The sequence below is a fragment of the Ranitomeya imitator genome, chromosome 6, assembly GCF_032444005.1.
Source record: "Ranitomeya imitator isolate aRanImi1 chromosome 6, aRanImi1.pri, whole genome shotgun sequence".
NCBI classification, from domain to species: Eukaryota; Metazoa; Chordata; class Amphibia; order Anura; family Dendrobatidae; genus Ranitomeya; species Ranitomeya imitator.
Genome location: NC_091287.1, coordinates 29022294 through 29045334, shown reverse-complemented (window position 1 = coordinate 29045334; position 23041 = coordinate 29022294). Strand labels below are relative to the sequence as shown.

Here is a 23041-nt window from a genome sequence, read left to right as displayed (position 1 = left end):
TCATGATTCTTTAATAGGTAATAATAATTAGCTTCCAGCACTGTACATTTACAACATTGTGAGGGCACGGGAACAGCGATCACCTATTAATGGGAGGCTGTCACTGACAGCTGACAGCTTTTCTAATGCCCCAATCAATAGTGATTATACAATCAGTCTTTACGACTTAGTCCTGGCTCTTATAAAAAAAAAATTAATAAAGCATTAAAAAAAATTTCTACGTAATTGGTTCAACCTGTTCAATAAGTTTAGCAATAAGTTAAAGATAACCTGTCTGCACATGTTTACATGTGGAAGTAGTTGAATGGCTGTATAAGCGCTTGTCCCCCTCCCCCCCAATAAAAATTATCACTTTTCTGATGAGATCTGATGTACAAGTCAAGAGAAATCTAATTTAGAAGCCATATGCAAATCAGTTTAGAAGTGCATTAGACATATGTCAATGCACTGAGTGGACTGACACGTCCCTACTGCACTTCTAGACTGATTCGCATAAGCATTCTTCACTAGATTTCTCATGACTGCCACATTGTATCTCTAGAAAAAAGGTTTCCAAGAACATAACTAAATGGCCACCATCACATAATTCAAACAGCAGCTTGTACTAGTCACTTGTCATGATGGCCTGCAATCTGTACAAACTCTCCTCCCGAAACCTGTGTCTCAACTCAGAGGAGCTGTATCATGAGGTGCCGTAGATGAGCTGTGCCATGAAAATAAATAAATCTTCTCCTTGGCTGGCAGGGCACAAAGGATTTTTCTCCAGCCTCAGTCCTTCGTGCGGAGTCAGCCAAAGAGAAGATTTATTTCCTCACGGAGGTACGCGTGCTTACAACACAGCTGCTCTAACAGTTGAGACACAGGTCTGAGGAACTGTGTTTCTTCAGGCTGGGGCCCATTCTGACACATGAGTATGGCAATTTACCGTTTGAGTTATGTGACGACATTCTTGGAGAACGTATATATGGTAAACAATAGCACAATTCTATTTACCGTATTTTGCAAATTCTGCTTTCTATTTTTTTCATTTTCATGTAAATTAATGTTCCCATATTATAAGCTGAAAAATAATAAAAAATACACCCTAAATGAAAATTGAAAATGACACAGCAAATCACCTATCATAACCATGGGCACTTCAGTATTTATCTGGACACAGTGTATCCTGCTTATATACACAGTACCAGAGGTGTAGTTATAGATGGTGTAGGATTTGGTGGCCAAAAGTCTCCTCAGCCCCATAAGAAGCCACGGGTTTTAGATAACTGCCACATAGCAGCGGTGGGCCTATTACAGATTTTGCATCGTGGCCCAGGATATTTACGTTACGTCCAGCACAATATGGCCTACAGACTCTATGCTGGTCCATGGCTTACAGGCCCACCTGAGAAAGCCATCATGGGTCCTGAAGAATGATCTGAAGACGTTCAGTGTCATCTAAAATTAGTTCCTCCAAAGTTTACAAGTCGCAGTGTATAAATAGTCTGGGCGGCCATGGCCGGGTGATAGAGTTACTGAAGCCGGGCCATGTCTGTGACTTTAGCTTCTCCTAGGTAGAGGACATGTTTACTGACAATCACACAGAGGACAGCCGACATGGATGCAGAGCCCGGACAGAGATGTACCCGCACCTTGGAAAACCAGCTGCTGAAGGAGACGTTTCTCCACGCTCTCCAGGCCAATGACTATGTGACAGTGGAGAATATACTGAACGAGGGGAAGATAGATGTGGACACTGTGTTTGAGGTGGATGATGAAGGCTTGGTCCTGGCTTCCTACAAATCAGGTAGAAAATCAGAAAAAAGTGTATCATGTGTGAAGTAGATGGCAAAGTCGAAATCATGGCAGATGGGTCTAATGGCTTTATAGGTAAGGGGTATACTGAGGTGTAACTGGGGTCCAATGCCATATCTGCATCAGAGACTCCCAACTACCATGTGCCATGTAAAATATCGGGATCTTCTTATGTGACAGAGGGGTCCGGGTGTAGCTGTACCCCTGGGGTACTTGTACTATGGATGACTCAGCAGATGTATGATGTATTACATCACACAGGACATTCCCAATCCAATTCCAACTGGATCACTGCCTAAGGTTTCATCACCTGATACTTCAAGTAAAGCCAAGAGAAACATGATCAACACAGGCAAAAGTAGAACATAGGTTTTCTTTAAAGGGAACCTGTCACCCCGAAAATCGTGGGTGAGGTAAGCCCACCGGCATCAGGGGCTTATCTACAGCATTCTGTAATGCTGTAGATAAGCCCCCGATGTTACCTGAAAGAGGAGAAAAAGACGTGATATTATACTCACCCAGGGGCGGTCCCGCTGCTGGTCAGGTCAGATGGGCGTCTCTGGTCCGCTGCGGCGCCTCCCATCTTCATTCCATGACGTCCTCTTCTGATCTTCAGCCACGGCTCCGGCGCAGGCGTACTTTGTCTGCCCTGCTGAGGGCAGAGTAAAGTACTGCAGTGCGCAGGCGCCGGAAAGGTCAAAGAGGCCCGGCGCCTGCGCACTGCAGTACATGCCGGTGGGCATGCCTCACTGTGGGTATGGTGTTCTTTTGGTGATGCACTGTCTTTAGGAATTTATGGTAAAAAAAAAAACTTCAACTTTGGTCTGATCAGACATAGCACGTTTTCTCACTTGATTTTGGCAGACTTCATGGAGGTTTTGACAAAACATTGCCATGCATGGATGACTTTTGCTTCCATCTTGCCACCCTACACCACAGGCTGGATATATGAAAAACACCGTAGATTTTTGTCACATGCAGTACACAACCAAGACTCACCAGAAATCCCTGCAGCTCCTTTAATGTTCCTTTAGGCTACTTGGCAGCCTCCAGGACCAATTTTCTTCTTGTCTTTTCATAAATTTTTTGATTGACATCCAGTTCTAGGTAATGTCAGTGTTGTGCTAAATACAAGCCACTTCTTGATGGCATCTTCTGTCTTACATGGTAGATCTAATGGCTTAGATTTTTTTTCTGCCTTTCTCCTGACTGATAACTTTCAGCAATGAGATTCATTTGCTGTGTTGTCAGCTGTTTACAGGCCATCACTTTAGCTGTAAAATCCTACTAAAAATGTCAAGAAAATCCTCCTAGAAAAGCTAAATCTTTATACTGAAGTTATGAAAATAGCTGTACACTTGTGCTCAAAAGTTTACCTCAGCAGAATTTTTGCTTTCTTGGCCTTTTTTCAGAGAATATGAATGATTACACCAAAACTTTGTCTCCACTCATGATTAGTGGTTGGGTGAAGACATTTATTGTCCAACTACTGTGTTTTCTCTTTTTAAATCATAATAACAACCCAAAACATCCAAATCACTTTGATCAAAAGTTCACATACCCAATTTCTTAATACCATGTATTGCCCCCTCTAACATCAATGACCGCTTGAAGTCTTTTGTGGTAGTTGTGGATGAAGTTCTTTATTTTCTTTGATGGTAAAGCTGCCCACTCTTCTTGCAAAAAGCCTCCAGTTCCTGTAAATTCATGGCCTGTCTAGCTTGAGATCTCCCAAGAGTGGCTCAATGATATTGGGGTCAGGAGACTGAGATGGACACTCCTGTTCTACTGTACGGCAGGGGCAGCACGGTGGCGCAGTGGTTAGCAAACCGCACCAAGGACAACATCTGCAAAGAGTTTGTATGTTCTCTCTGTGTTTGCGTGGGTTTCCTCCGGGCACTCCGGTTTCCTCCCACATTCCAAAGACATACTGATAGGGAATTTAGTTTGTGAGTCCCATCGGGGACCGTGATGATAATGTGTGCAAAATGTAAAGCGCTGCGGAATATGTTAGCGCTATATAAAAATAAAGATTATTATTATTACTGTAGCCAATGACAGGTCGATTTGTCCTTGTGTTTTGGATCGTTGTCATGTTGGAATGTCCAAGTATGTCCTATGTATTTAAGAAAAAAGGAGCGCACTCAGCTATCTTAAGTTGGTGCTGGCTGTACTTGGGAAAACCCAACAACAAGTCCAATATAGAAAAATCAGCTGCACTCTTATGGTATATCTTTGCAAAAATGTGATGTATTTATTCACATGTGTTGAGACAAAAATTGTATATATATATACACACACACAGCAGTGAGTATAAACAGAGTAGTAACGTTTCGACCCTGCCTCGGGTCTTTCTCAAACTGCATCTTCTAGATAGTGTGCAAAATTAGAAGTGTGGTCCCTTTAAGGGCTCCAATTGTTGTGGTGTCAGGACGTCCTGCTTCTGTATACTGTATACTGTGTATACTGACACTTGTTCCACCTTATTCAGTAGCCGCACTTGTGTTATTATGTGCTGTGTTATGATTAGGCAATTCAGTACCACAGTGAACATAGAGGTCAGAGCACACACAGTGATCCGACAATAATCCAAAAACATAGAACGAGCTCTGAGACGTGGGAACTCTGTTGACCGCAATCCCTGATCCTCACCAACAACACTAGAGGCAGCCGTGGATTGCGCCTAACGCTACCTATGCAACTCGGCACAGCCTGAGAAACTAACTAGCCTGAAGATAGAAAATAAGCCTACCTTGCCTCAGAGAAATACCCCAAAGGAAAAGGCAGCCCCCCACATATAATGACTGTGAGTTAAGATGAAAAGACAAACGTAGAGATGAAATAGATTTAGCAAAGTGAGGCCCGACTTTCTGAACAGAGCGAGGATAGGAAAGGTAACTTTGCGGTCAACACAAAACCCTAAAAACCACGCAAAGGGGGCAAAAAGACCCTCCGTACCGAACTAACGGCACGGAGGTACACCCTCTGCGTCCCAGAGCTTCCAGCAAACAAATAGATAAGCTGGACAGAAGAAAAGCAAACAAAATAGCAAAGGAAAACTTAGCTATGCAGAGCAGCAGGCCACAGGAACGATCCAGGAGGAAAACAAGTCCAATACTGGAACATTGACAGGAAGCCAGGATCAAAGCACTAGGTGGAGTTAAGTAGAGCAGCACCTAACGACCTCACCACATCACCTGAGGGAGGAAACTCAGAAGCCGCAGTACCACTTCCCTCCACCAACGGAAGCTCAGAGAGAATCAGCCGAAGTACCACTTGTGACCACAGGAGGGAGCTCTGCCACAGAATTCACAACAGTGCTGCTAGCAAAAATTCAGCTATCAAGACTAAATACTCTAGTGTAGAAAAACAATTCAATGTATGCATTCATAAACTTACTGGTTTTGTAGGTGATGGTGTCTCATTATTTCAAGACACCATCACCTACAAAACCAGTAAGTTCTTACCCCAAAGCAGATACTAATAGTCTTCTTTAACCCTTAGGTCATTGGTTGCCTAGTTTTAAATTGGCCTCCTCATGGGCGACGGGACTGCACATTACCGTTATGCTGGGACATCTGGAAAGCCTGCTGGTTCTCCTGGAACATTACGCTTCCATCAACAGCAAACCGAACGGAAAGACCCCGTTACATGTCGCCTGCGTCGTGGCCAACCTGGATTGCGTCAAGATCCTGATCGGCCATGGCGCCAAGCTCAACCCTTTCTCGGTCAGTGGTCATACGCCGCTACATTACTGCAGAACCAGGGAGTCCCTCAGGTGCGCCAAGGAGCTCGTCTGGAGTGGTAAGGGACACATTTTGGGACAATTTTCTAAATAGCTTTCCAGGTAAAGAAGAAGAATCGCTGCTTATTAGGAGATCTGCAACTTTTCAAATTACTTTACAAATTAATTATACATATTTAATAATTAATAATAATAATAATAATAATAATAATGAATTCATAATTTACATATTTAAGATCTCTACCTTCTGTCCAGTGAATACAGATATTTTTCTTTGTATCCAGGTGTTGAAAAAAATCCTTCTCGCAGATGAAGGGTTGCTACAATTGTATCTAGTGTAGGTAATGCTCTGTGAGCTGCACAGCCTGTTACATGCACTGATACATTGTACCAAACAGGAGAGATGAGGGAGAGCTTTGTGCTTCTGGTGGGTTTAGCTCACAGATGATTGTCTACTCTACACCAAGGGTGGCTAAACTTTATTATAATGTGCCCAAACTGTAATTATCTCCTACGGGGGAAAAAAATTAATTTGACTCTTCTCATAACAGTGACGGTCACATACCGTACCTCCTAAAGCACTGATAATCGTCATCCCCCAAATCGCCAAAAGCCACAGACCCCCTAGAAGTAACAGTCACTATCCCTCAGTAGTGGTAGTACCAGCAATGATAGCAGTGGTAGGATTCCCCTTTTCTCCAGTAATAGCAGCAGTAGGATCCCTTCCCTTCTTAGTATCAGTAGCAGGATCCTCTCCCCTCTTACTGTCAGCAGCAGCAGGATTCTCTCCCCTTTTAGTGTCAGCAGCAGCAATATCCTCTCCACTCTTACTGTCAGCAGTAGCAGGAACCTCTCCCCTTTTAGTGTCAGCAGCAGCAGGATCCTCTCCCCTCTTGGTAACAGGAACACATGGGCTACTTGCACAGTGAACAAGTCTGTATGATCATGTTCACACACCACCAAGAAACCTGAAGACACAAAAGAGAATAGTAAAACCAAAAACACTCAGTTTGAAAAAATGTTGCAGTAATCCGCAAGTGCTAGTAAAAGATGTAAAAAACAGGGTATTTGGTTGATACGTTTTTTGCAAAAAATGTATACTAAGCTGCTCTACCAATCTTCACGGTATACCCTTATCAGAGCAGTCCTAACTAATGTATGCAATCCCTATCTGATGTATTTAAAAACCTGATCATCTGTATATAACCTGTGTGAACAGGGTTCAGAGAGGAAAAATCCATGTGTGCATACAGATTTTTCCTCTCTGAACCCTGTTCACACAGGTTATATACAGATGATCAGGTTTTTAAATACATCAGATAGGGATTGCATACATTAGTTAGGACTGCTCTGATAAGGGTATACCGTGAAGATTGGTAGAGCAGCTTAGTATACATTTTTTGCAAAAAACGTATCAACCAAATACCCTGTGTTTTACATCTTTTACTAGCACTTGCGGATTACTGCAACATTTTTTCAAACTGAGTGTTTTTGGTTTTACTATTCTCTTTTGTGTCTTCAGGTTTCTTGGTGGTGTGTGAACATGATCATACAGACTTGTTCACTGTGCAAGTAGCCCATGTGTTCCTGTTTCCATAATTGTTCTCTTGTGTCTACAAGACTGGGGAGTTCCACCACTCCTCTTGGGCTATCTGCACAAAAGCTGTTCTACCCTGTATGCACACATGGATTTTTCCTCTCTGAACCCTGTTCACACAGGTTATATACAGATGATCAGGTTTTTAAATACATCAGATAGGGATTGCATACATTAGTTAGGACTGCTCTGATAAGGGTATACCGTGAAGATTGGTAGAGCAGCTTAGTATACATTTTTTGCAAAAAACGTATCAACCAAATACCCTGTTTTTTACATCTTTTACTAGCACTTGCGGATTACTGCAACATTTTTTCAAACTGAGTGTTTTTGGTTTTACTATTCTCTTTTGTGTCTTCAGGCCTCTTGGTATCAGCAGCAGCAGGATCCTCTCCCCTTAGTATCCGCAGCAGCAGGATCCTCTCCCCTCTTAGTATCAGCAGCAGCAGGATCCTCTCCCCTCTTAGTATCAGCAGCAGCAGGATCCTCTCCCCTTTTAGTATCAGCAGCAGAATCCTCTCCCCTCTTAGTATCATCAGCAACAGGATCCTCTCCCCTCTTAGTATCAGCAGCAGGATCCTCTCCCCTCTTAGTATCAGCAGGATCCTCTCTCCTCTTAGTATCAGCAGCAGGATCCTCTCCTCTTTTAGTGTCAGCAGCAGAAGGATCCTCTCCCCTCTTAGTCTCAGCAGCAGCAGGATCCTTTCCCCTCTTAGTATCAGCAGCAGGATCCTCTCCCCTCTTAGTATCATCAGCAGCAGCAGCAGGATCCTCTCTCCTCTTAGTATCAGCCGCAGCAGAAGCAGCAGCAGCAGGATCCTCTCTCCTCTTAGTATCAGCAGCAGGATCCTCTCCTCTTTTAGTATCAGCAGCAGGATCCTCTCCCCTCTTAGTATCAGCAGCAGCAGCAGGATCCTCTCTCCTCTTAGTATCAGCAGCAGGGTTCTCTCTTCTTTTAGTGTCAGTAGCAGCAGGATCCTCTCCCCTCTTAATCTCAGCAGCAGCAGGATCCTTTCCCCTCTTAGTATCAGCAGCAGGATCCTCTCCCCTCTTAGTATCATCAGCAGCAGCAGGATCCTCTCTCCTCTTAGTATCAGCTGCAGCAGCAGCAGGATCCTCTCTCCTCTTAGTATCAGCAGCAGGACCCTCTCCTCTTTTAGTATCAGCAGCAGGATCCTCTCCCCTCTTAGTATCAGCAGCAGCAGGATCCTCTCTCCTCTTAGTATCAGCAGCAGGATCCTCTTCTCTTTTAGTGTCAGAAGCAGCAGGATCCTCTCCCCTCTTAGTATCAGCAGCAGCAGGATCCTCACCCCTCTTAGTATCAGCAGCAGCAGGATCCTCTCTCCTCTTAATATCAGCAGCAGGATCCTCTCCTCTTTTAGTGACAGCAGCAGCAGGATCCTCTCCTCTCTTAGTCTCAGCAGCAGCAGGTCCTTTTCCCTCTTAGTATCAGCAGCAGGATCCTCTCCCCTCTTAGTATCATCTTCAGCAGCAGCAGGATCCTCTCTCCTCTTAGTATCAGCCACAGCAGCAGCAGGATCCTGTCTCCTCTTAGTATGAGCAGCAGGATCCTCTCCTCTTTTAGTATCAGCAGCAGGATCCTCTCCCCTTTTAGTATCAGCAACAGCAGGATCCTCTCTCCTCTTAGTATCAGCAGCAGGATCCTCTCCTCTTTTAGTGTCAGAAGCAGCAGGATCCTCTCCCCTCTTAGTATCAGCAGCAGCAGGATCCTTTCCCCTCTTAGTATCAGCAGCAAGATCCCGACTTTCTATCAGGATAAGGAGGAGCATGTTCCCACTTCTGTTTTTCCCGGCAGAAGTAGTGCAGTTACCAAAAAGTGCATCTGATGTAAAATCGTAAATTGAAGACAAGGAAGGAGGGGAAGAGGGGAATGCAGCTGCAGATTGCAACTTATTGCAACAAAAGCAGACTGTATGGAAGGAAGAAAATCTGAATCTGGTTTGGGGTTTCCAGATGTTTTCGACCGATTCATCAATTGCAACTTTTTTTATAAAGTTTATGTATGTACAAATTTTTTTGCTTACATTTTGTGAAATTTTAGCGGAACATGCAGTAAAATAGTTGCAAGAAGGTCAAAGCAAAATAAATAATTTCTGCAAAATTCTTGAACCGCGTGTGACGTTTTGAAGAAGTTGGCGCAAAAAATGTCAACGAATTCCACAAGGTAAAAAAAAGAAAAAAGTGACTTTAAAAAAAACCTCCACAAATTATGAATCTGGCGCAATGAATCGTTTTTTTTTCATGGTTGTATTTTAGGGGCGGATGTGAACCTGCAGAGTGACGATACCGCCCTGGAGACGCCTCTACACACAGCGGCCCGGATCGGGATGCCAGAACTTATCGCTTTCTACGTGAACCACGGGGCGATCGTGGACAGCTTTAACTCAATCTTGGAGACCCCGCTCTCTACCGCCGCCTACTGGGCGTTAAATATCAAGGAGCAAAAATACAGCAGCATTCACCACCTCATCTGCAGGATGCTGCTGGACTTCAACGCCGACGTCAACACCAGAGACATTGACCGCAAGGCGCCACTCCACAAGGCGGCATGGAACTGCGACCACATCCTAATGCACATGTTGCTGGAGGCGGGCGCCCACGCGACCTTTATGGACGTTAACGGCTGTGGCCCCCAGCAGTATGTCCTAAAAGTCACATCTGTCCGCGCCGCGGCTCAGCCAGAAATCTGCTACCAGCTACTGCTCAACCATGGAGCGGCGCGGATATACCCACCACAGTTCCATAAGGCGAGTGATCGGACAGGTTTATAGCTTTTTATCTTCGCTTGTCATCATTTGGTCTACACTCTGCTTGCTGTTAGTGAATGGAAACATTCATTGATTCCTTCCAATGGATGGAAATTTGCGTGAACGACCAGGGACATAGTAATGGCGGGGTCTATCTGGTACATTGCTGTCACGGTAAACAGGGGTCACACTGCTGACAGTTATTAGTGAGGGGTCAATCGTGGTGATGTTTATTAGGGAAAGACATATTAGTGTTTAGCAGGGGCCACAGGAGAAGCACTACTGACATGGGTAATAACTTTGTATTCAGCTGGCATTGTATGAGGAGACCCTCTTTACTCTGCTGCTGTATGAGGGGCTAATCTGCTGGTGTATGATGGGGTACTCTGCTGCTGTATGAGGGGTACTCTGCTGCTGTATGAGGGGTACTCTGCTGCTGTATGAGGGGGCACTCTGCTGCTGTATGATGGGTAATCTGCTGCTGTATGAGGGGTACTCTGCTGCTGTATGAGGGGGTACTCTGCTGCTGTATGAGGGGTACTCTGCTGCTGTATGAGGGGGCACTCTGCTGCTGTATGAGGGGTACTCTGCTGCTGTATGAGGGGTACTCTGCTGCTGTATGAGGGGTACTCTGCTGCTGTATGAGGGGGCACTCTGCTGCTGTATGAGGAATACTCTGCTGCTGTATGAGGGGTACTCTGCTGCTGTATGAGGGGTACTCTGCTGCTGTATGATGGGTAATCTGCTGCTGTATGATGGGTAATCTGCTGCTGTATGAGGGGGTACTCTGCTGCTGTATGATGGGTAATCTGCTGCTGTATGAGGGGTACTCTGCTGCTGTATGAGGGGGTACTCTGCTGCTGTATGAGGGGTACTCTGCTGCTGTATGAGGGGGCACTCTGCTGCTGTATGAGGGGTACTCTGCTGCTGTATGAGGGGTACTCTGCTGCTGTATGAGGGGTACTCTGCTGCTGTATGAGGGGGCACTCTGCTGCTGTATGAGGAATACTCTGCTGCTGTATGAGGGGTACTCTGCTGCTGTATGAGGGGTACTCTGCTGCTGTATGATGGGTAATCTGCTGCTGTATGAGGGGTACTCTGCTGCTGTATGAGGGGGCACTCTGCTGCTGTATGAGGGGTACTCTGCTGCTGTATGATGGGTAATCTGCTGCTGTATGAGGGGTACTCTGCTGCTGTATGAGGGGGTACTCTGCTGCTGTATGAGGGGTACTCTGCTGCTGTATGAGGGGTACTCTGCTGCTGTATGAGGGGTACTCTGCTGCTGTATGAGGGGTACTCTGCTGCTGTATGAGGGGGCACTCTGCTGCTGTATGAGGGGTACTCTGCTGCTGTATGATGGGTAATCTGCTGGTGTATGAGGGGTACTCTGCTGCTGTATGAGGGGGTACTCTGCTGCTGTATGAGGGGTACTCTGCTGCTGTATGAGGGGTACTCTGCTGGTGTATAAGGGGTACTCTGCTGCTGTATGAGGGGGTACTCTGCTGCTGTATGAGGGGTACTCTGCTGCTGTATGATGGGTAATCTGCTGCTGTATGAGGGGGTACTCTGCTGCTGTATGAGGGGTACTCTGCTGCTGTATGAGGGGTACTCTGCTGCTGTATGAGGGGGCACTCTGCTGGTGTATGAGGGGTACTCTGCTGCTGTATGATGGGTAATCTGCTGCTGTATGAGGGGGTACTCTGCTGCTGTATGATGGGTAATCTGCTGCTGTATGAGGGGTACTCTGCTGCTGTATGATGGGTAATCTGCTGGTGTATGAGGGGTACTCTGCTGCTGTATGAGGGGGTACTCTGCTGCTGTATGAGGGGTACTCTGCTGCTGTATGAGGGGTACTCTGCTGCTGTATGATGGGTACTCTGCTGCTGTATGAGGGGGTACTCTGCTGCTGTATGAGGGGTACTCTGCTGCTGTATGATGGGTAATCTGCTGCTGTATGAGGGGGTACTCTGCTGCTGTATGAGGGGTACTCTGCTGCTGTATGATGGGTAATCTGCTGCTGTATGAGGGGGTACTCTGCTGCTGTATGAGGGGTACTCTGCTGCTGTATGAGGGGGCACTCTGCTGCTGTATGAGGAATACTCTGCTGGTGTATGAGGGGTACTCTGCTGCTGTATGATGGGTAATCTGCTGCTGTATGAGGGGGTACTCTGCTGCTGTATGATGGGTAATCTGCTGCTGTATGAGGGGGTACTCTGCTGCTGTATGATGGGTACTCTGCTGCTGTATGAGGGGTACTCTGCTGCTGTATGAGGGGGCACTCTGCTGCTGTATGAGGGGTACTCTGCTGCTGTATGAGGGGTACTCTGCTGCTGTATGAGGGGTACTCTGCTGCTGTATGAGGGGGCACTCTGCTGCTGTATGAGGGGTACTCTGCTGCTGTATGATGGGTAATCTGCTGGTGTATGAGGGGTACTCTGCTGCTGTATGAGGGGGTACTCTGCTGCTGTATGAGGGGTACTCTGCTGCTGTATGAGGGGTACTCTGCTGCTGTATGAGGGGTACTCTGCTGCTGTATGATGGGTAATCTGCTGCTGTATGAGGGGGTACTCTGCTGCTGTATGAGGGGTACTCTGCTGCTGTATGATGGGTAATCTGCTGCTGTATGAGGGGTACTCTGCTGCTGTATGAGGGGGCACTCTGCTGCTGTATGAGGAATACTCTGCTGGTGTATGAGGGGTACTCTGCTGCTGTATGATGGGTAATCTGCTGCTGTATGAGGGGGTACTCTGCTGCTGTATGATGGGTAATCTGCTGCTGTATGAGGGGTACTCTGCTGCTGTATGAGGGGTACTCTGCTGCTGTATGATGGGTAATCTGCTGCTGTATGAGGGGGTACTCTGCTGCTGTATGATGGGTAATCTGCTGCTGTATGAGGGGGTACTCTGCTGCTGTATGATGGGTAATCTGCTGCTGTATGAGGGGGTACTCTGCTGCTGTATGAGGGGGCACTCTGCTGCTGTATATGACGGGGTACTCTGCTGCTGTATGAGGGGTACTCTGCTGCTGTATATGAGGGGGTACTCTGCTGCTGTATGAGGGGGTACTCTGCTGCTGTATGAGGGGTACTCTGCTGCTGTATGAGGGGTACTCTGCTGCTGTATGAGGGGTACGCTGCTGCTGTATGAGGGGGCACTCTGCTGCTGTATATGACGGGGTACTCTGCTGCTGTATGAGGGGTACTCTGCTGCTGTATATGAGGGGGTACTCTGCTGCTGTATGAGGGGGTACTCTGCTGCTGTATGAGGGGTACTCTGCTGCTGTATGAGGGGCTAATCTGCTGCTGTATGAGGGGTACTCTGCTGCTGTATGAGGGAGCACTCTGCTGCTGTATGAGGGGCTAATCTGCTGCTGTATGAGGGGTACTCTGCTGCTGTATGAGGGGGCACTCTACTGCTGTATGAGGGAGCACTCTGCTGCTGTATGAGGGGCTAATCTGCTGCTGTATGAGGGGTACTCTGCTGCTGTATGAGGGGGCACTCTACTGCTGTATGAGGGAGCACTCTGCTGCTGTATGAGGGGGCACTCTGCTGCTGTATGAGGGGGTACGCTGCTGGTGTATGAGGGGTACTCTGCTGCTGTATGAGGGGGTACGCTGCTGGTGTATGGGAGGTGCTCTGCTGGTGTATGAGGGGGTACTCTGCTGGTGTATGAGGGGGTACTCTGGTGCTGGTGTACTCTTCTGGAGCTGTATTCGGGGGTAGCTTGCTGTTGTGTATGGGGGCTCTCTGCTGTCATGGTTTATAAAAAGGTCACACTGGTGGTATATGAGGGGGCATTCTGCTGGAGTTTTTTGACGGTGTACTTTATTGACAGTTTATCAAAAGGTCAAGCTAGTGGTTGTGTATGAGGGAGCAGTCTGCTGGCACTGTATATGAAGGGGCACTTCCCTGGCACTGTATGAGGGGACACTTCCCTGGCACTGTATATGAGGGGGCACTTACCTGGCACTATATATGAGGGGGCACTTACCTGGCACTGTATGAGGGGGCACTTCCCTGGCACTGTATATGAGGGGGCACTGTATATGAGGGGGCACTTCCCTGGCACTGTATATGAGGGGGCACTTCGCCGGCACTGTATATGAGGGGGCACTTACCTGGCACTGTATGAGGGGGCACTTCCCTGGCACTGTATATGAGGGGGCACTGTATATGAGGGGGCACTTCCCTGGCACTGTATATGAGGGGGCACTTCGCCGGCACTGTATATGAGGGGGCACTTCGCCGGCACTGTATATGAGGGGGCACTTACCTGGCACTATATATGAGGGGGCACTTCCCTGGCACTGTATGAGGGGGCACTTCCCTGGCACTGTATATGAGGAGGCACTTACCTGGCACTGTATATGAGGGGGCACTTCCCTGGCACTCTATATATGAGGGGGCACTTACCTGGCACTGTATATGAGGGGGCACTTCCCTGGCACTCTATATATGAGGGGGCACTTACCTGGCACTGTATATGAGGGGGCACTTACCTGGCACTCTATATATGAGGGGGCACTTACCTGGCACTGTATATGAGGGGGCACTTACCTGGCACTGTATATGAGGGGGAACTTCCCTCGCACTGTATATGAGGGGGCACTGTATATGAGGGGGCACTTCCCTGGCACTGTATATGAGGGGGCACTTCCCTCGCACTGTATATGAGGGGGCACTGTATATGAGGGGGCACTTCCCTGGCACTGTATATGAGGGGGCACTTCCCTGGCACTGTATATGAGGGGGCACTTCCCTGGCACTGTATATGAGGGGGCACTTACCTGGCACTATATATGAGGGGGCACTTCCCTGGCACTGTAAATCAGGGGGATTTCTATTGGCACTGTTTTTGAGGAGACGCTGCTGGCATTGTTTATGGCAGGACACTCAGCTGGCACTGTTTATAAGGGGTGCTCTGCTGGCGCTCTTTATGAGGGAGCACTCTGCTGGCATTGTTTAGGAGGGTGTACTCATCTGGCATTATTTATGAGGGGGCACTCTACTGGCATTATTTATGAGGGGGCACTCTACTGGCATTATTTATGAGGGGGCACTCTACTGGCATTATTTATGAGGGGGCACTCTACTGGCATTATTTATGAGGGGGCACTCTACTGGCATTATTTATGAGGGGGCACTCTACTGGCATTATTTATGAGGGGGCACTCTACTGGCATTATTTATGAGGGGGCACTCTACTGGCATTATTTATGAGGGGGCACTCTACTGGCATTATTTATGAGGGGGCACTCTACTGGCATTATTTATGAGGGGGCACTCTACTGGCGGTCTTTAGGAGGGGCAAACACCTGGCATTGTTTATGAGGGACCACTCTTGTGACTATTTCTTGTGTATTGCTTGTACTTTCCCATCTCACTGACATAATGTAATTCTTCAGGTCTTACAGGAATGTCACTCGTACCCGAGAGCCGTGGAAGTCATGGTCAATGCCTACGAGCACATAAATGCCACAGACAGATGGAGTAAAGCCATTCCTGAAGACGACCTGGAGGTAACAGGAACAATGCCGCATGGGATGACAGATGCCGAGGACAGGAGCGGATGTTGGGAGGGACTGGTCCCAGTTTATTGACACATTGTCTAATTCATTACAGTATGGGGAAAAATTAGGATATTTTGTACATTGAACTTAAAAGAGACCCACTGGTCCTGCAGTCGGCTACATGCCATACATCATTTATAGGACCGCTGCAGCTAATCACTGGCCTCAAAGGTGATGCTAGCATGTATGGTATTATGTGACTGCGGTGCCTGCTGTCAGGCAGACTTCATAATATCAAGGAAAGCCCCTTTAGAATAAGAATACCCCTTTATATTGCAGCTAATGGTTTGCTTTTCCAGCATTTTAAAGTTGGGGCCTAAATATTATTTCCTGTCACAAAGACATAGAGGTTATATGATAAAAGTCCACAAGGGGGAGCACTTTACAAAATACATTTAAACAGCTAATATTTCTATGTGGAGAACTCCCTCTAGTGGTTATTACTTAAATGACACAAAGTATGTGAAGTTACTGCTGGTACTGTATATGAGGGCACTCTGCTGGTACTGTATGTGAGAGGGCACTGCTGGTACTGTATATGAGGGCACCCTGCTGGTACTGTATATGAGAGGGCACTCTGCTGGTACTGTATGTGAGAGGGCACCCTGCTGGTACTGTATGTGAGAGGGCACTCTGCTGGTACTGTATGTGAGAGGGCACCCTGCTGGTACTGTATGTGAGAGGGCACTCTGCTCAGTGCTGTATATGAGAGGGCACTCTGCTCAGTGCTGTATATGAGGGCACTCTGCTCAGTGCTGTATATGAGAGGGCACTCTGCTCAGCGCTGTATATGAGAGGGCACTCTGCTCAGTGCTGTATATGAGAGGGCTCTCTGCTCAGTGCTGTATATGAGAGGGCACTCTGCTCAGTGCTGTATATGAGAGGGCTCTCTGCTCAGTGCTGTATATGAGAGGGCACTCTGCTCAGTGCTGTATATGAGAGGGCACTCTGCTCAGTGCTGTATATGAGTGGGCACTCTGCTCAGTGCTGTATATGAGAGGGCTCTCTGCTCAGTGCTGTATATGAGAGGGCACTCTGCTCAGTACTGTATGTGAGAGGGCTCTCTGCTCAGTGCTGTATATGAGAGGGCACTCTGCTCAGTGCTGTATATGAGAGGGCTCTCTGCTCAGTGCTGTATATGAGAGGGCACTCTGCTCAGTGCTGTATATGAGAGGGCACTCTGCTCAGTGCTGTATATGAGAGGGCTCTCTGCTCAGTGCTGTATATGAGAGGGCACTCTGCTCAGTGCTGTATATGAGAGGGCTCTCTGCTCAGTGCTGTATATGAGAGGGCACTCTGCTCAGTGCTGTATATGAGAGGGCTCTCTGCTCAGTGCTGTATATGAGAGGGCACTCTGCTCAGTGCTGTATATGAGAGGGCACTCTGCTCAGTGCTGTATATGAGTGGGCACTCTGCTCAGTGCTGTATATGAGAGGGCACTCTGCTCAGTGCTGTATATGAGAGGGCACTCTGCTCAGTACTGTATATGAGAGGGCACTCTGCTCAGTGCTGTATATGAGAGGGCACTCTGCTCAGTGCTGTATATAAGAGGGCACTCTGGTCAGTACTGTATATGAGAGGGCACTCTGCTCAGTGCTGTATATGAGAGGGCACTCTGCTCAGTGCTGTATATGAGAGGGCACTCTGCTCAGTGCTGTATATGAGAGGGCACTCTGCTCAGTGCTGTATATGAGAGGGCACTCTGCTCAGTGCTGTATATGAGAGGGCACTCTGCTCAGTACTGTATATGAGAGGGCACTCTGCTCAGTGCTGTATATGAGAGGGCACTCTGCTCAGTGCTGTATATAAGAGGGCACTCTGGTCAGTACTGTATATGAGAGGGCACTCTGCTCAGTACTGTATATGAGAGGGCACTCTGATCAGTACTGTATATGAGAGGGCACTCTGCTCAGTGCTGTATATGAGAGGGCACTCTGCTCAGTGCTGTATATGAGAGGGCACTCTGCTCAGTGCTATATATGAGAGGGCACTCTGCTCAGTGCTGTATATGAGGGCACTCTGCTCAGTGCTGTATATGAGAGGGCACTCTGCTCAGTGCTGTATATGAGAGGGCACTCTGCTCAGTGCTGTATATGAGAGGGCACTCTGCTCAGTGCTGTATATAAGAGGGCACTCTGCTCAGTGCTGTATATGAGAGGGCACTCTGCTCAGTGCTATATATGAGAGGGCACTCTGCTCAGTGCTGTATATGAGGGCACTCTGCTCAGTGCTGTATATGAGAGGGCACTCTGCTCAGTGCTGTATATAAGAGGGCACTCTGCTCAGTGCTGTATATGAGAGGGCACTCTGCTCAGTGCTGTATATGAGAGGGCACTCTGCTCAGTGCTGTATATGAGAGGGCACTCTGCTCAGTGCTGTATATGAGAGGGCACTCTGCTCAGTGCTGTATATGAGAGGGCACTCTGCTCAGCGCTGTATATGAGAGGGCACTCTGCTCAGTGCTGTATATGAGTGGGCACTCTGCTCAGTACTGTATATGAGAGGGCACTCTGCTCAGTGCTGTATGTGAGAGGGCACTCTGCTCAGTACTGTATATGAGAGGGCACTCTGCTCAGTGCTGTATGTGAGTGGGCACTCTGCTCAGTACTGTATATGAGGGCACTCTGCTCAGTACTGTATATGAGAGGGCACTCTGCTCAGTGCTGTATATGAGAGGGCTCTCTGCTCAGTACTGTATATGAGGGCACTCTGCTCAGTGCTGTATATGAGAGGGCACTCTGCTCAGTACTGTATATGAGAGGGCACTCTGCTCAGTGCTGTATATGAGAGGGCACTCTGCTCAGTGCTGTATATGAGAGGGCACTCTGCTCAGTGCTGTATATGAGAGGGCACTCTGCTCAGTGCTGTATATGAGAGGGCACTCTGCTCAGTGCTGTATATGAGAGGGCACTCTGCTCAGTACTGTATATGAGAGGGCTCTCTGCTCAGTGCTGTATATGAGAGGGCACTCTGCTCAGTGCTGTATATGAGAGGGCACTCTGCTCAGTACTGTATATGAGAGGGCACTCTGCTCAGTGCTGTATATGAGAGGGCACTCTGCTCAGTGCTGTATATGAGAGGGCTCTCTGCTCAGTGCTGTATATGAGAGGGCACTCTGCTCAGCGCTGTATATGAGAGGGCACTCTGCTCAGCGCTGTATATGAGAGGGCACTCTGCTCAGTACTGTATATGAGAGGGCACTCTGCTCAGCGCTGTATATGAGAGGGCACTCTGCTCAGTACTGTATATGAGAGGGCACTCTGCTCAGTGCTGTATGTGAGAGGGCACTCTGCTCAGTGCTGTATATGAGAGGGCTCTCTGCTCAGTGCTGTATATGAGAGGGCACTCTGCTCAGCGCTGTATATGAGAGGGCACTCTGCTCAGCGCTGTATATGAGAGGGCACTCTGCTCAGTACTGTATATGAGAGGGCTCTCTGCTCAGTGCTGTATATGAGAGGGCACTCTGCTCAGTGCTGTATATGAGAGGGCACTCTGCTCAGTACTGTATATGAGAGGGCACTCTGCTCAGTGCTGTATATGAGAGGGCACTCTGCTCAGTGCTGTATATGAGAGGGCTCTCTGCTCAGTGCTGTATATGAGAGGGCACTCTGCTCAGTGCTGTATATGAGAGGGCACTCTGCTCAGCGCTGTATATGAGAGGGCACTCTGCTCAGTACTGTATATGAGAGGGCACTCTGCTCAGTGCTGTATGTGAGAGGGCTCTCTGCTCAGTGCTGTATATGAGAGGGCACTCTGCTCAGTGCTGTATATGAGAGGGCACTCTGCTCAGTGCTGTATGTGAGAGGGCACCCTGCTGGTACTGTATGTGAGAGGGCACTCTGCTCAGTGCTGTATATGAGAGGGCACTCTGCTCAGTGCTGTATATGAGGGCACTCTGCTCAGTGCTGTATATGAGAGGGCACTCTGCTCAGCGCTGTATATGAGAGGGCACTCTGCTCAGTGCTGTATATGAGAGGGCTCTCTGCTCAGTGCTGTATATGAGAGGGCTCTCTGCTCAGTGCTGTATATGAGAGGGCACTCTGCTCAGTGCTGTATATGAGTGGGCACTCTGCTCAGTGCTGTATATGAGAGGGCACTCTGCTCAGTGCTGTATATGAGAGGGCACTCTGCTCAGTACTGTATATGAGAGGGCACTCTGCTCAGTGCTGTATATGAGAGGGCACTCTGCTCAGTGCTGTATATAAGAGGGCACTCTGGTCAGTACTGTATATGAGAGGGCACTCTGCTCAGTACTGTATATGAGAGGGCACTCTGATCAGTACTGTATATGAGAGGGCACTCTGCTCAGTGCTGTATATGAGAGGGCACTCTGCTCAGTGCTGTATATGAGGGCACTCTGCTCAGTGCTGTATATGAGGGCACTCTGCTCAGTGCTGTATATGAGAGGGCACTCTGCTCAGTGCTGTATATGAGAGGGCACTCTGCTCAGTGCTGTATATGAGAGGGCACTCTGCTCAGTGCTGTATATAAGAGGGCACTCTGCTCAGTGCTGTATATGAGAGGGCACTCTGCTCAGTGCTGTATATGAGAGGGCACTCTGCTCAGTGCTGTATATGAGGGCACTCTGCTCAGTGCTGTATATGAGAGGGCACTCTGCTCAGTGCTGTATATAAGAGGGCACTCTGCTCAGTGCTGTATATGAGAGGGCACTCTGCTCAGTGCTGTATATGAGAGGGCACTCTGCTCAGTGCTGTATATGAGAGGGCACTCTGCTCAGTGCTGTATATGAGAGGGCACTCTGCTCAGTGCTGTATATGAGAGGGCACTCTGCTCAGCGCTGTATATGAGAGGGCACTCTGCTCAGTGCTGTATATGAGTGGGCACTCTGCTCAGTACTGTATATGAGAGGGCACTCTGCTCAGTGCTGTATGTGAGAGGGCACTCTGCTCAGTACTGTATATGAGAGGGCACTCTGCTCAGTGCTGTATGTGAGTGGGCACTCTGCTCAGTACTGTATATGAGGGCACTCTGCTCAGTACTGTATATGAGAGGGCACTCTGCTCAGTGCTGTATATGAGAGGGCTCTCTGCTCAGTACTGTATATGAGGGCACTCTGCTCAGTGCTGTATATGAGAGGGCACTCTGCTCAGTACTGTATATGAGAGGGCACTCTGCTCAGTGCTGTATATGAGAGGGCACTCTGCTCAGTGCTGTATATGAGAGGGCACTCTGCTCAGTGCTGTATATGAGAGGGCACTCTGCTCAGTGCTGTATATGAGAGGGCACTCTGCTCAGTGCTGTATATGAGAGGGCACTCTGCTCAGTACTGTATATGAGAGGGCTCTCTGCTCAGTGCTGTATATGAGAGGGCACTCTGCTCAGTGCTGTATATGAGAGGGCACTCTGCTCAGTACTGTATATGAGAGGGCACTCTGCTCAGTGCTGTATATGAGAGGGCACTCTGCTCAGTGCTGTATATGAGAGGGCTCTCTGCTCAGTGCTGTATATGAGAGGGCACTCTGCTCAGCGCTGTATATGAGAGGGCACTCTGCTCAGCGCTGTATATGAGAGGGCACTCTGCTCAGTACTGTATATGAGAGGGCACTCTGCTCAGTGCTGTATGTGAGAGGGCACTCTGCTCAGTGCTGTATATGAGAGGGCTCTCTGCTCAGTGCTGTATATGAGAGGGCACTCTGCTCAGCGCTGTATATGAGAGGGCACTCTGCTCAGCGCTGTATATGAGAGGGCACTCTGCTCAGTACTGTATATGAGAGGGCTCTCTGCTCAGTGCTGTATATGAGAGGGCACTCTGCTCAGTGCTGTATATGAGAGGGCACTCTGCTCAGTACTGTATATGAGAGGGCACTCTGCTCAGTGCTGTATATGAGAGGGCACTCTGCTCAGTGCTGTATATGAGAGGGCTCTCTGCTCAGTGCTGTATATGAGAGGGCACTCTGCTCAGTGCTGTATATGAGAGGGCACTCTGCTCAGCGCTGTATATGAGAGGGCACTCTGCTCAGTACTGTATATGAGAGGGCACTCTGCTCAGTGCTGTATGTGAGAGGGCTCTCTGCTCAGTGCTGTATATGAGAGGGCTCTCTGCTCAGTGCTGTATATGAGAGGGCACTCTGCTCAGTACTGTATATGAGGGCACTCTGCTCAGTGCTGTATATGAGAGGGCACTCTGCTCAGTGCTGTATATGAGAGGGCACTCTGCTCAGTGCTGTATATGAGAGGGCACTCTGCTCAGTACTGTATAATGGCACTCTGCTCAGTGCTGTATATGAGAGGGCACTCTGCTCAGTGCTGTATATGAGAGGGCACTCTGCTCAGTACTGTATATGAGGGCACTCTGCTCAGTGCTGTATATGAGAGGGCACTCTGCTCAGTGCTGTATATGAGAGGGCACTCTGCTCAGTGCTGTATATGAGAGGGCACTCTGCTCAGCGCTGTATATGAGAGGGCACTCTGCTCAGTGCTGTATATGAGAGGGCACTATCCTCAGTACTGTATATGAGGACACTCTGCTCAGTGCTGTATAGGAGGTGACACTCTGCTGGATGTCAGTAAATTAAAACATTACATTGTGGAATTGCTACTTGAGCGATTGTCCTCTACATAAATTAGATTTGCTGTTGCTTTTGCACTTTGCACATAATTTGTGCTTGGTCCATGGATCGCAGATCAGGCAGGGCACTGGCACAGGACAATTTGCGCCTGCTGTGTCCGGTACCAGTCGTGTCGCGGTGCCAGGTCCATCCTTACAGTTCCGTTTTGCAATGTTCTCTGCTCCGCACTCTCCTGACTCTTGTGTTTTCCAGAGACATCACACATTCTATGAATCCCTCTTTGAGGTTTGCTGTAACTCCCCGAGGACACTCATGCACCTGGCCCGCTGCGCCATCCGTGCCGTCTTACGGAAGAAGTGCCATCGTGTCATCCCTCAGCTGCCTCTGCCGACCACCCTGAAGAAATATCTCCTGCTCGAGCCACAGGGAAAAATCTATTAACTTCTTGAAGTGCTCAAAGTGGTAAATGTTGCTTTGCGTTTTAAGTAACGGAGTTTCTCATGGGATGAAGAGCCGCAGACTGTGAGCAGATTAACAGACTGACAACTATGTGCAGTGAAAATGGGATAATCCAGCATCCAGCACCTCCAGGGTGTCAGATTAGAATAGTAGTAGTTTAGGATCAGGTTAATCCATTGTACAACTGCGCATGGCAAATGCTGATGATGGCAGCTCTGACTGCAACACCTGGGCGGCGCCTTATATCACAGCGGAGCCTGGTACAAGGAGTAATATATCGTCTATATGTATATATTATATAGGGCTATAAATTATATAGGGCTATAATAGTGCACAATCTGCTACGTATAAACCCCTGTGATATATCATTTCACTTGTAAAAACACCACAAAGCCATGCCTTACAATACATCCTGTATTATACTCCAGAGCTGCACTCGCTATTTTGCTGGCGCAGCTCTGGAGTATAATGCAGGATGTAACTCAGGATCAGTAATGTAATGTATGTACACAGTGACTGCACCAGCAGAATAGTGAGTGCAGCTCTGGGGTATAATACAGGATGTAACTCAGGATCTGT

At 48.1% G+C, this 23041-nt stretch overlaps 1 protein-coding gene across 1 annotated transcript; it reads left to right on the top strand.

Annotated features, from left to right (window-relative positions):
* Nucleotides 1–1594: 1594 nt before the first annotated feature.
* Nucleotides 1595–22766, top strand: ASB4 (ankyrin repeat and SOCS box containing 4). The gene is made up of 5 exons (XM_069732439.1): nt 1595–1786; nt 5299–5598; nt 9414–9904; nt 15309–15422; nt 22256–22766. Exons 1-5 carry the CDS (start codon nt 1597–1599, stop codon nt 22442–22444), a joined length of 1284 nt encoding a protein of 427 aa, XP_069588540.1. The 5' UTR covers nt 1595–1596; the 3' UTR covers nt 22445–22766.
* The last annotated feature ends 275 nt before the right edge of the window (nt 22767–23041 follow it).